This window comes from Amphiura filiformis, unplaced genomic scaffold (assembly GCF_039555335.1).
Source record: "Amphiura filiformis unplaced genomic scaffold, Afil_fr2py scaffold_44, whole genome shotgun sequence".
Taxonomy (NCBI): Eukaryota; Metazoa; Echinodermata; class Ophiuroidea; order Amphilepidida; family Amphiuridae; genus Amphiura; species Amphiura filiformis.
In genome coordinates this window covers 160,799-174,957 of record NW_027305508.1, presented here as the reverse complement: position 1 = coordinate 174,957, position 14,159 = coordinate 160,799, and the positions used below count along the sequence as shown (strand labels likewise).

Genomic DNA, 14,159 nt, shown 5'->3' with positions numbered 1-14,159 from the left:
TGTATATCGTCCCCGCCCTCACCGATTTTTGGAGATTTTCAAATATTTTTGTTATTTTTCCTCTTTGCTCCGTGTTACGTGCTTGCCGGCTTTTCTCTTAGTAAAACTATGAAATGTTATAGTTTTCTCTAGTCTTAGACATCAAAGATCACACAATCAAGCGAAGATTTTACAATAATTATTAGAGTCCTTTATTCATGTCTCGATCCTCCCTCTCCTCTTCCCGAATTCCATAGTTTTACGACATCACGGTCGGACATTATTGAAGAGGCGTGTTTGTTACTTTTCCGTCACATTCAAAAGTGCATTCCAATAATAAAATACATTCGCAATCATGGCGCTACGCAAATCTGCAGACATAGCGCGCCGCACCGCGTAGGCCTACTAGTTTGAGCGTATTGCAATTAATCACGCACATTACTACATGACACTCCCCGAACTCCTATATGATTGTGTCAATCATCTTAAAAGTGCACATTTAAATTGTGTTAAATTTACCTCTTTTTGTGTGCATAAATATAATTTCATGCATACATTTTTTTTATGCACGTTTTAATTCATTTTATAAAATATTCTCCAAACGTACATTTGCCATAAATACAAATAAGATTTATGTTATAAATTTCGTCTCCAATGATAATCTCACACTAGTTTCCATTTCTCCAGAACATAATGAATTAAGTTATACATGTCCATGTTTATATGGAAATGTTGCTTGACTGATTGCGCACTATAGCTGCAATACCAAACGCTTGTCCAGAAATTTAAATTCATCATGAAATCCTGATCAATAACACACACATTTTGCGATAAAATCTTATTTTAAACACAACAGGTTTTTGACGACCATATTATAATACTTTATCCCTTCATTTCAATTTTCAAAGAAATGTCGACTCGATTGACTTGCGCACTACTGCTGCAATCCCAAACGCTCGTCGCTTATTACAACAATCCAATAAAAATCTTGCACACATTTTTGTACTCTGGCTCGAGTTTTTGCATGTGAAATAATGCACACATTTGTCCATGTGCATGATAATACTAAATTAAAACAATATAATGTTTCATTGCTGTTTATTTTTTTTTATAAACGCAATTATACTTTACACAACAAAACATTTTTGAATGCCACAAAGATTGATGTGCATTATATAAGCTTAGGCTTACATCTCTACTAAACATGATGTATGCAACATTTAATTTTGATATGTGCATACACATTCCGTTGTACGTACCTTTCATTTGTGCACGTACATTTGCAATATTTATAATACATGCTTCACTATCGCACAATCCTCATTTAAATTTTATAATATATTATTAGAGTCCTTTATTCCAGAATCATGTCTCCATCCTCCCTCTCCTCTTCCCGAATTCCATAGTTTTACGACATCACGGTCGGACATTATTGAAGAGGCGTGTTTGTTACTTTTCCATCACATTCAAAAGTGCATTCCAATAATAAAATACATTCGCAATCATGGCGCTACGCAAATCTGCGGACATAGCGCACCGCACCGTGTAGGCCTACTAGTTTGAACGCATTGCAATTAATCACGCACATTACTACATGACATACTTTGTTTCTAAAATTGTTGTAATGAAAAGACATATTAGGATGTTCTTGGTTATCATTTATAAACGCATTGCTAAAACTCTCTTCAAGCTAGGGGTAGGGCTTTGGGGAAATAACAAAAATATTAGGGGCCTCTCCGTTTTTATGATGCGTTGACAAAGACTTTTCAAATGCAATTTTACACAGAAATGAATGGTAAAAAAATAACATAATAACAAATTATAAGCGCCTCCCTCACCGATTTTTGAAAAAGTCCGGACTATATACATGTTATTTTGTTTACTTGGCTTTATCAACATTAGACCTTAACATTTTGAAATTAGCTAGCTCAGTTATGAATTCTACTTTGCTATTATGCAATTTTTAAAATGGTAAGTGTCAGTAGCGTAATTATGCAATATCAAATCTTTCATTTCATATAGCGCAATTTGTTTTTATGTAATTATCAATTAATGCCTTGAGGTGAAAATTGTCAGTATAGCATGTTAAAAGGTGCTGTTAATATATGTGACCCGTTCCTACAAAACCAGGAACAAGTCGCATTTTTGACATTTCATGATTTGAATAAAAATGTAAGCACTGGACAATAAGCTTCAAAATGATACCAAAATTATAAACATAGCATCAATACTTTTCAAGATATGGATAATTTTGTAAATTATACCTTGATATTTGTGCAAAATTGCTAGTCTGAGTAATGTGCTAATTAGTTTCCTGCCTTACACAGGATTGAATAGGGATTATCATAGTTCAACTGTCAATTATTGATAAAATAAAATTCTTTTTGTGGGATAGGCTTTTATGATGGGAATTCATAACAATTAGTGGGTTTTTAGCGGGTTCGCCGTCAGACAAGTTTAGAACTGTCAAGCTTTCATCAGGAGTAGCTCTGACTTCTTCTAAGAATGAGACATGTAGACCGCCCCTTGCCTACTGATGGCTCTGAAAAGAGCTGTTCACTGAAGATTGTCAACAGAGAACAAGTTGATCTTGCCTATCTGCTAATATAAAAGGTTTTGGTGGCTCTGAAAAAGAGCCGTTCACTGAAGACTGCCCCTTGTCTACAGAAACAAGCAGACCTCAAAATTCTTTTTAATAAGTACTTTCAAGGATTTGAAAGTCCACTCAGTCCCAAAGTCAAATACCATGAAATTAAAAATACCACAATTTGATTTTTTTATGGCAATGTCATCTTTAACATCTTTAAAGATATGATAACTAAAAATCATGCCTGGCGACTTGTTCCGGGGTTTGTTGGAGCTGGTCACATATAGTATAATATTTTATGGCTATTGTCACTTATAGTAGGCATGTCCACTAAAAATTTAAGTACTTTTAATTGATTCAGACTTTACTTATTGGCTGGGAATTGATGAAAGAAACATTTTGGCGTTTAAATAATTTTAATCGGACGTTTCATTCCAGAGATACATGTATGGCCTTTCGAGTGTCACGCTTTTATAGGGGTGCTAGAACATGTTAAAAAGTTAAAGTCCAAAATGGAATACTAACAGAAAGTCCAATTTTAAGGTGCTTTTTCTTAATGTATTTATTAACTAGCGTTATCTGGAACATTATATTTGCTTATAACCACATGAAATAAGATCATCCTGAAAATTTAAACGATTTTGTTGACATACAACAAAAAATATAAGACCTCAAAACCCATGGTTTGTTTGGTGGAACCTCAAGTATGATCATAGATGGCTGCCATGGAAAATATCTCCATAGAGGAGCTGACCAATAACATGAATAAGTGCCTTTTTTCAAATGAATAGCAGCAGTCTTAAACATTGTTCAATCTTTTAATGTCAGCACATTTTATCTTCAAAAATGATTATATTTCATCATGATATAAGTTTGGTAACATTAATCACTACCAATTTTGAGAAATTTGCTCCAACTCAACGGTTATCTTTATTACATTGAGCAATATACTGTGTGTGCATGGACGCCATGATGTAGCATATCTAAAATCTACAAGGTGGTGAGAAGTGCATAATTTGAGATGGGTTTCGGCAGGCTTAAACATTCTTTAATTTCTTAACATCCTGTACATTTTGTCTTCAAAAATAGTTACATTTTATGACTATGTAAGTTTGCTTGTCTGATTCACTCCAAATTCGGAGATCATTGCGTTTGAACACCTGATGCACTGAATGGTGTCACTTCAACCTGTTGTAGTTCTAATCTCATTAAATTTTTCATTAAAAAAAGTTGATCTCTTCATGAAGGAAAGTCCTCTCTATTTACTGACCAATCAGGAAAAAGTTTGGTTAATGTTTTCTGGTGGAATCAGGAATTTCTTGAAACACCCTGATATAGGCCTACATTTGGATCAAAACAAGTATGTACGCCATTAAACAGGCCTGGGATTTCTTGTATCGATCAGTTTCTCCATAGACAATACGTGTGTGAGTGCACGCACACAGTAAATGAAAAATCGTTCTAGTGGAAACTGTATTGACAGTGGGCATCCCTACTTATAGCGCCTTTCTCATGCCCTGATGAAGACATCTATAATTTTTAAAGACTGAACAAGATGTAATCATCCAAGTCACCTAATTCTAGTAAATGTAACTCGAGTACATGTATCTTCATTTATCATGCTATTATTGGTATCTGTTGTACAAATAAGAAACATCACAATATATGGGCTCGTTTGGGCTCTGTCTCAAGGTAATATACCTAAGCATGAATGAAAGTATTTCAGAAAAATATAAGTTGTTGAAATACATTACTCTATTCTCAGAATTGCATTTACGCTAACATCCAGAGGGCTCTTGGCAAATCATACTATGATCTCAAAAGTATGAGTTTCAAAAGTCAGTTATCTATGCTGTTCTACATCGATTCGTAACAAAATTATAAAGTTGATAAAGTTAATACATTGCATCTTTTTCCTATTCATAATTTTCATTTTCAGATCAAAGACCAATCTATACCATCAAGCATTCAGCAAGAAGCTCTAAAGACCTTAGTAGATGACATGATACTCAAGCTCAACATGACACAAGGTACTGATCATGCTGATAATGCAAGCTTGTTCCCCCTTCCTCAAACGTTAGACATAACACAATTTTGTTATTTTACTTTTGTGTATAAAACCACACAGAAATCACTGTAGTACCACATGTGTACACTCATGTAAATGGCAGTCAGCTCATAAATTCATACCTGCGAAAATATATGTAATATCCCCTTAAAGCAGTGTGTCAACTTAAGCAAAATGTCAATCAGAAAGCAGGACAGGTTACTCCTAAAAGTTAACCGTCCTGTCTAAAAGTTACTCGTCCCATCTTTTTTGCATGCGCGCACACCCTGGCTGAAATTTGATATACTTTTGATACACCACTTTTGATACGTATGAAAAATGTATGAAATAAAAAGTATTTGAATTGGAACTCTCATCTCATACACTTTTATGTATCAAAACTGTATCAAATTAACATTGCATACACATTTTATACATATCAAAAGTGTCTCAAATGCCAAGATAATGTATCAAAAAAGTATAAAATGAAATGTATCATTTCATTTCATACATATTTGATACATAATTATATCAAAAGTGTATCAAATATGTAACTGTATCAAATCAGCATTCCAATTTAAACTGTATCAAATTAGCATTGAAATTTTTAAGTTAGGCGTGCAGCCTAACTTATTTCTTTCTTGCCATTTCTTTCCTCTTTCTTCTTTCTTTCTTCTCACAATTTGCTACTTCTGCCACATCCTTGATCGGATTTCGACCAAACTCAGTCACAAGCAGTATTGGGTAGCTGGCTACAAAAGTTATGGGCTGTTTAACGTCAAAGGTCATCCAGAGGTCACTGGGGTCAAAAAAGGTCATTTTAACCAAAAATGCTCCAATTGAGTTGAAATTTAAATGCAATGATCCTTGTGACATTCTAAACATGTTTAAAATATTTTAAAATTTATTTAAGGTCATTAAGGGGTCGTAAAGGGGTCAAAGGTCAAGTTTTTCAAAATGCTCAAATTGAGCTTAAATTAAAATGCAATGATCATTATGACATTCTTAACATTTTAAAAATATGTTAAAATTCATTTAAGGTCATTAAGGGGTCATAAAGGGGTCAAAGGTCAAGTTTTTTAATATGCTCCAATTGAGCTGAAATTTAAATGCAATAATCCTTATGACATTCTTAACATTTTAAAAATATTTTAAAATTTATTTAAGGTCAATAAGGGGTCAAAGGTCAAGTTTTCAAAAAAAACAGCTTTCTACGATAAAGGTATATTAAAAAAGGCAATGAATGAAACAGTCTTATTAAAATCAATCCTATGTCCAACACAGTGTTGCTGCTTGATCAGATCGTCACAGTCATCCGCCTAACTTACCTCGTGCCCTTGCAAAGGGCACAGTTGCTCTAGTTATCCTTTCATTTCATACACATTTCATACATAATTTATATCAAAAGTGTATCGAATATGTTACTGTATCAAATCAGCATTCCAATTTAAACTGTATCAAATTAGCATTGAAATTTTTATCCTTTCATTTCATACATATTTCATACATATCGAATATGTTACTGTATCAAATCAGCATTCCAATTTAAACTGTATCAAATTAGCATTGAAATTTTTATCCTTTCATTTCATACATATATTTCATACATAATTATATCAAAAGTGTATGAAATATGTAACTGTATCAAATCAGGGTTCCAATTTAAACTGTATCAAATTAGCATTGAAATTTTATCCTTTCAAATCAGCCATCGTAGCCACATGCTTTCAGGCATGTTGACCATACTTGGTCAGTAGAACCGTTTGGTGGTGCCACAGATGTCACATGATCAACTTCCGGTCAAATGTCACCCACTTCCGGTCAATGGCCAAAACTTGGATTTTCACTAAAAATGCTACTCCTCCCACATATTACTTAGCATCGTGACGTCACTTACACACATGCATCATCTATATCCAGTGTCTAAAAGTTACTCACAGAATTTGGGTCAAAGGTCATTAAGGTGTCATTTCCGGTAGAAGTCTGAAAAATTTGTAAAAAATATTCAAAAAAATCACTGTCTTTACAAATTACATAGCAGAGAGTCGCCATTAGCACACATGCATCGCTACTAGCTAGGGTCTTTAGGATGCCTACAGTTTTGGGGTCAAAGGTCATTAAGGGGTTACTTCCGGTCAAAAACCAAAATTCTCAAAAAGTTTAAAATTTTTTTATCTCAAAATGTAAACAGACCAGTGTAATATAATCATCATACATGAATCAGTGTTACCTGATGTATACGTGGTATTTTTTATTTTGGGGGTCAAAGGTCATTAAGGGGTCACTTCCTGTTTTTAGCTAAATAAGTTTGAGAATTTTTATCTCGACAACTAAAAGTAGAATTTTTAAATTAAGATTGGAACAATGCATTTTGTCAGTGTACTTAAGGTTTTTTTTTTTTTTTTTTTAAAGGTCATTAAGGGGTCAAAAGGTCAATCATAAATTTAAAAAAAAATCAAAATTCATGTATAAGTTCCGATTAAGCTGAAATTCACCAGGAATATTCCTTATGACATCCTAAGCACTATGTAATATTTTTGCGGGGTCAAAGGTAATTAAGGGATCACTTCCGGTTCTCACAGATTCGGGGTCATAACTCATTTGTCACTGCTGGCTGTGCATGCTCATGGATGCATGCAGGCGAGCAAGAATCATTGCACAGCCGCCATTGGCGCTGTGCATTGTTTTTACCGCGTTCTTTCTTTCTTTCTTCTTCTGTCAACATCATAATCAGCCATCGCAGCCACATGCTTTCAGGTATGTTGACCATACTTGGTCAGTAGAACCGTTTGGTGGTGCCACAGATGTCACATGATCAACTTCCGGTCAAATGTCATCCACTTCCGGTCAATGGCCAAAACTTGGATTTTCACTAAAAATGCTACTCCTCCCACATATTACATAGCATCGTGACGTCACTTACACACATGCATCATCTATATCCAGTGTCTAAAAGTTACTCACAGAATTTGGGTCAAAGGTCATTAAGGTGTCATTTCCGGTAAAAGTCTGAAAAATTTGTAAAAATATTCAAAAATCACTGTCTTTACAAATTACATAGCAGAGAGTCGCCATTAGCACACATGCATCGCTACTAGCCAGGGTCTTTAGGATGCTTACAGTTTTGGGGTCAAAGGTCATTAAGGGGTTACTTCTGGTCAAAAACCAAAATTATCAAAAATGTTTAAAACATTTTTATCTCAAAATGTAAACAGACCAGAGTAATATAATCATCATACATGAATCAGTGTTACCTGATGTATGCATGGTATTTTTTATTTTGGGGGTCAAAGGTCATTAAGGGGTCACTTCCTGTTTTTAGCTAAATATAACTTCAAGAATTTTTATCTCGACAACTAAACATTGTAGAATTTTTTTATTCAAATTGGAACAATACATTTTGTCGGTGTACATAAGGTTTTATTTTCATTGAGGTCAATGGTCATTAAGGGGGTCAAAAGGTCAATCATAAATTTAAAAAAAATCCAAATCCATGTATAAGTTCCGATTAAGCTGAAATGCACCAGGAATATTCCTTATGACATCCTAAGCACTATGTAATATTTTTGCGGGGTCAAAGGTAATTAAGGGATCACTTCCGGTTCTCACAGATTCATTTGTCACTGCTGGCTGTGCATGCTCGCGGTCGCAGGCGAACGCAATCAGATCTCGTTATCCTTTCATTTTATACACATTTCATACATAATTTATATCAAAAGTGGTGGGGAGTAGCACAGCCAGAGGTTTTTGATCTTATCAGATTTTCAGTGCAAAATATGCTAAATCGCAAGGTCATTGTGTGGTCATCCGAAGTCAAATTGCCATATATTGTTGCAGGTTCATGAAATTTGGTGGGAACATCCACCGTAGTGAGACAAAAAATGTCCAGGTCTTTTTGGGGTCATCTGGGGTCAAATTGCCATAGACTGCTGCATGTTCATGAAATTTGGTGGGAACAACCACCGAAACGAGACAAAAATGTCAAGGTCATTTTGGATAATTCGGGGTCAAATCACAATATACTGCTGCAGGTTCATGAAATTTGTTGGGACCGACCACCTTAGCGAGGCAAATAATGTAAAGGTCATTTTGGGGTCAAATGAAATCGCACTTGTTAAAATGGAGGCATTGCGCAAGTTGAGAACTGTGAAATTCTAGTTGATTATATTTTATGCCTTTTATTTCAGGTAGCAGAGAAGAAAAGTTGGATACTTCTATGGGAAAAATTCAGGAGGTAGAATTAAAGGTAACACAACATATTGACAACCTATTGAATTTTACTTTATCTAGCATAATAGGCGTGATTTTTTTCTTTCACCTGCCCATGTTTTGCAGTCGTTGTTGTATTTGAATTATTTTAGTTTAACCCAAATGAGTATTAACCTTTTTGGAACATTTTGTGCTAGACCTTTTGCCTTATAATTGATTTGCATAAAATAAAATTCCAGCTCGAAACATGTGTTATTGTGGACTTTTCCTCACAGGGTATTTCCCTACAGAGTATGTCCTCAAAGAGCAAGTCACTTCTTCAAGCAAGTGAACAAGGAGATGAAGAAAGGTGCAAGGTGTTGTTGCAGCAGGGAGCAGACGTGGGTGCAAGAGATAGAGTGAGTATATATAGTGCATGAACAACTCGCAAATTATAATACAAACTATTCTATTGTTATTACCGTTTTTAGGATGCCCTACCATAAATGAAGGCCTTCAATTAGCTGTTTGAAAGCCTTCACTGAACAGGTAATTTAGCCTTCAGATAGTAGCTGTTATTTAGCATGAACTAAGCCTTCAAAATGACATATTATGTAAATTAGATATAGCCCTTTACTAGCTGTTCAATAATAGCCTTCACTAGCTGTTCAATAATAGCCTTCACAAGCTGTTCAATAATAGCCTTCACTAGCTGTTCAAAAATAGCCTTCACTAGCTGTTCAATAAATAGCCCTCACTAGCTGTTCGATGATTATAGCCTTCACTTAACATGTACTAAGCCTGCAAAATGACGAATTATGTAAATTAGGTACAGCTAGCGCAAGCCTTCACTAGCTGTTACATAACAGCTAGTGTTAACTAGCTGGTCCTGACTTACAGTTCCTGATACAACAGCCATGCATGCAGTGTATTTGAGTTGCTCATATAATTTGATTTGCAATTTACATGTGGGCAAACTTCCACATTTATTCTTTTTTAGTGTCTAATAAAAATGTATTGAACCATTTTTGTCAAAGTTGGTTCCAACTTGGTATGTTGGACCATTACGTAATTACGATGATAGAGAAAAATAAAGAAATACGTAAGAATTGTTGTATATTAATATCAATCATACTTAATAAGGGCAATCCCCATAAGATTTTTCCTTAAAACCCCCAAATTGACATTAAAATACCTTTAAAATGAGACCAGTTTGAACTTGGTGGTACCTTGCGTTATCGATCTATATGCATTATGCAGACATGGATATGCTCATACAACTTTCCACCTCAGGTTAGTAAATGTGCAAACAATGTGGTATGAGCATAACCATGTCTGCGCTATGGCGTACCGTCAGCTTTAGTTTTGAACTTTCATATTTTCTGTTCTATATATTTTATCCCCGGGATTTTAACCGTTTATGGTATCGTGCTTGAGTGAAGCACAAAGCATAATTTATCGACGATAATAATGATATACACAATATGGTCTGTAGGCTACTATAATATCTTCAGTTCTGAGTTTTATTAAGAATACCAAGCCATTACTAGCTAGGTCAATGATGAAATATATAGATGGTCTATGTTCTCATAAACAACAATCACAGCATTGATCACGCTGAGCGAACTATGTAATATGTTCTTCACCTCGAGATATTACTTAAAGGCTAATCAGCACCACTACATAGAATCCTGCTGTATATGAAATAGTACATTGAAATGATCGCTGCATATTTAAATGTGATACATTTTACCTACATGTATAGCCTACACGTATATACTGCATGTATAAACAGTAAATGTGGTACATTGTGTTTATAAATTTAGTACTAGACTTTACGTGTAGGTGTACGACAGCCACATGTCTAAAGCGACATGAAACTTTAATATGAAAAATAAGCATGCTGTAGATAGGCTATACGCCTTTAGATGTGTAGATGTCGTGCATATTTTGACCATATCGTACACACTTTAACCACTTTAGGTTGCCGAACTGCTTTATCATACCACCTGAGGTGGTGTTTTACTCTAAGTTGACCACTTGAAGTGGTGTATGAAGTAAATTCAGCAACTTGACGCATACATATCGCTTAGATGTGTAAATGTCATGCATATCGACGTATAAATGACCACTTCAGGTTGTTAAACTGATTTAACATACCACCTGAAGTGATGTTTTACTATAAGTAGATCACTCTAAGTTGTGTATGAAGTGAATTAATCAACTTGAGAATATATACATGGCGTACACATTGATGTTAAATATAAATGGCATTGGCATTTCTTATTGATAGTCATATAGTAACTTACTACCCAAATGTACGATATCGTACGTGTTCCAATGCAGACACTATCAGTACAACAACACACGGTTCCGGGCACACGGTATCCCCGGTGTGGTCGAGAACCTATATAGAGTACCTGAACTTACTGTGATTGTTTAAACCATAATATTTATATCATTATTATCTTCTATAAATTATTCTTCATGCTTCAATCAAGCACGAATAGATATCCCCGGGGATAAAATCAATCAAAAACATGAAACAAAAACATTAAAAACACCACGCTGACGGTATATACGTATATGCGTATATATCACCAATACAGCAGAGTTATTATTTTGGCTAAGTAATATGCGATCACCTCAGGTGATATCACCTGAGGTGGAAAGTTGTATGAGCATATCCATCTCTGCATATAGCAATATATATATATATATATATATATATATATATATATACGGTGTAATTAAAAATAAAGAAATACAAAAGAATTGTCAGATACGGATATCATTAAAATTGATTGAAGGCAAATACGCATCAATTTTTCCTTAAAACCCCTAAATTGGCATACCTTTAAAATGGGACCAGTTTCAACTTGGTGGTATGTTGCATTAACGATATACAGGGTAATTGCATATAAAGAAATGCAAAAGAATTACCAGATAAGATTAAGAATGTCAGTAAAATTGCATGAGGGCAAATACTCATCAATTTTTCCTTAAACCCCTAAATTGGCATTATAATACCTTTAAAATGGGACCAGATTGAACTTGGTGATATGTTGCGTCAACAATACAGATTAATTAAATATAAAGAAATACAAAAAAATTGTCAGATTAGCATTAAATTGCATGAGGGCAAATACGCTTATTCTTTTGTATTTCTTGATTTTTAAATACCCCATAATATCATTAATGCAATATACCACCAAGTTCAAACTGGTCTCATTTGAAAGGTCTTTTAATGCCAATTTAGGGGTGTTAAGGAAAAATTTATGAGTATTTGCCCTCATGCAATTTGAATGATATTCATATTTGACAATTCTTTTATATTTTATTTTTAATTACCCCGTATATCATTAACGCAACATACCATCAAGATCAAATTGGTATTATTTGAAAGGTATTTTAATTTTATACGGATATTAAAGACAAATTGATGGGTATTTGCCCTTATTAAATATGATTGATATTACTATACAACAATTCTTATGTATTTCTTTATTTTTTTTCTATCGTCGTAATTACAATTACGTATCGGTCTGACTTACGAAGTTAGGACCAACTTTGACAAAAATGGTTCGATACATTTTTATTAGAAACTAAAAAAGAAAAAATGTGGACGTTTGCTCACATATTTGTGATATTTAACTTTAGAAAACAATAAAAACAAAAGAAAAATGGGCTGTGCGGCTATTTTCTCAATTTTGGAAGAGTCGCTACCCAAAAACCGTAATATAAGGAATAAGAATTTTTCATTTGAAATCTGTTGGGTTGACATAAATCCCCACCTAATATCTAAACATCTGTGACTATGAGGTAGGAAACTTAAAATCAGGTGATTTGGCATGGATTGACTCTAGTATAGTGTGAACTAATAGCTATTGCAGTTCCTGATACAACAGCCATTCAGTGTATGTGAGTTACACATTTTTGATGTTTTGCAAATTGCAATTATTAATGCCCCAATATACTAGCTCCTCCTTCCCATTGCACTAGACCATTCCATATTTCAAGAAACTGCCTATAAAAACCTATATAACAAAGTTAAATATACAGTCATATTTAAGCTTAACTATACTTGGCTAACTCCACTGAAATGGTACATTTTCATAAATTTTAAAAGTTCATTCAATGCTTCCAAGTTATTGTTTCCTGGAAAGTAGACTAACAAAGCTTTCAGAAACCACTTTTGTTTTTTGCCTAGCACAATTTAATATATTTTTATGACAATTTGAAGTAGTGGGAACTGGAACAGGTGTGTGTATCCCTAATTTTGCAGGAAATTGCTGATCTTATGAGTATTGCTGATCCCAGTGTACATGCACAAAATATATGTATTAGTGGTTTAATATTAGCTTTGATATCTCTACTGCAATTCCAGAACAAAATTTAAACCCATCAGTAACATTATAAATGTATACTACGGCCTTCAAATGTGGGTATTGAAATGTCCTGTCTGTCACAGAAAAACATCAAAAAGTTGTTTATTTTCCATATTTTAATATATTTTTTGTTCAAAACTTAATTCCTATCTCATATCAAGTAGGCCTCATATAAAAAACAAAGTAAAATTGTTCACTGACATATATAGAAGATATTCCATCTCAAAATGTGTCCGTCTGTCACATTTTAGCATTCTTACCATGTACAATCAAATGGGGGGAAATTTTCAAGTCAGAAATTTTTGTTTTTTTACTTCAGATTCATATTCTGCACTAAATGTTGGCAAATAAAAAATGATTTAATGCTCATTTTAACAATTAAAATTCCATCTGGCAGTCAAACCATTGTAAACACTAAAATTTGATCATTTTTATGGGTACTGGCTGTTTGAGGTTGACTCCCTTCGCATGAGAGGCCTCAAATGATGTTTAAGGTAACATTTTATCATGATTAGATGTTGTTTGTAATTTCTGTATGAAAATAAATCCCACAAAGTATATTTGAGCAACTCACCATTGGTCTAAAGATCACTGTAAAAAATGTTCAAAAATGGTCCCATCTGTCACGTCCCGTCTGTCACGACTTTGGCGAGCCCAGGTATAAAAATCTCAGCTTTGTATTTTTTGAGTATGATGTTTACTGAGAGTTTATGTACCAATGTTTAATTTTGACAGCATTTTTCAATAAATCTCACTTGAGAACAGATAGAGTTTTGCAAGAATGTACTTTTTTTTTTAAATGGATGCTTTTTCCATCCGTCTGTCACGCTGTATTTCAATTTGCAACCATACAGCCATTGAATCACTTGGTTTCATCTTGTGTGTTTTAAATTAAATTATGACATGTTCTCTTTGACTTGGAGTATAACAATTTGGGATATGTCTTGTAGATTTTTTTGTTGAGGCATTT

At 34.0% G+C, this 14,159-nt stretch overlaps 1 protein-coding gene across 3 annotated transcripts in view; it reads left to right on the top strand.

Moving 5' to 3' along the window:
* LOC140144178 (uncharacterized) overlaps nt 1-14,159 on the top strand; it is a 60,707-nt gene that overhangs the window by 24,706 nt on the left and 21,842 nt on the right. For all 3 annotated transcript variants that reach the window (XM_072166005.1, XM_072166003.1, XM_072166004.1), the window contains exons 4-6: nt 4,506-4,596; nt 8,801-8,859; nt 9,098-9,220. In XM_072166005.1, the coding sequence (XP_072022106.1) occupies nt 4,506-4,596; nt 8,801-8,859; nt 9,098-9,220 (273 nt within the window). The remainder of the gene's footprint in view (nt 1-4,505; nt 4,597-8,800; nt 8,860-9,097; nt 9,221-14,159) is intronic.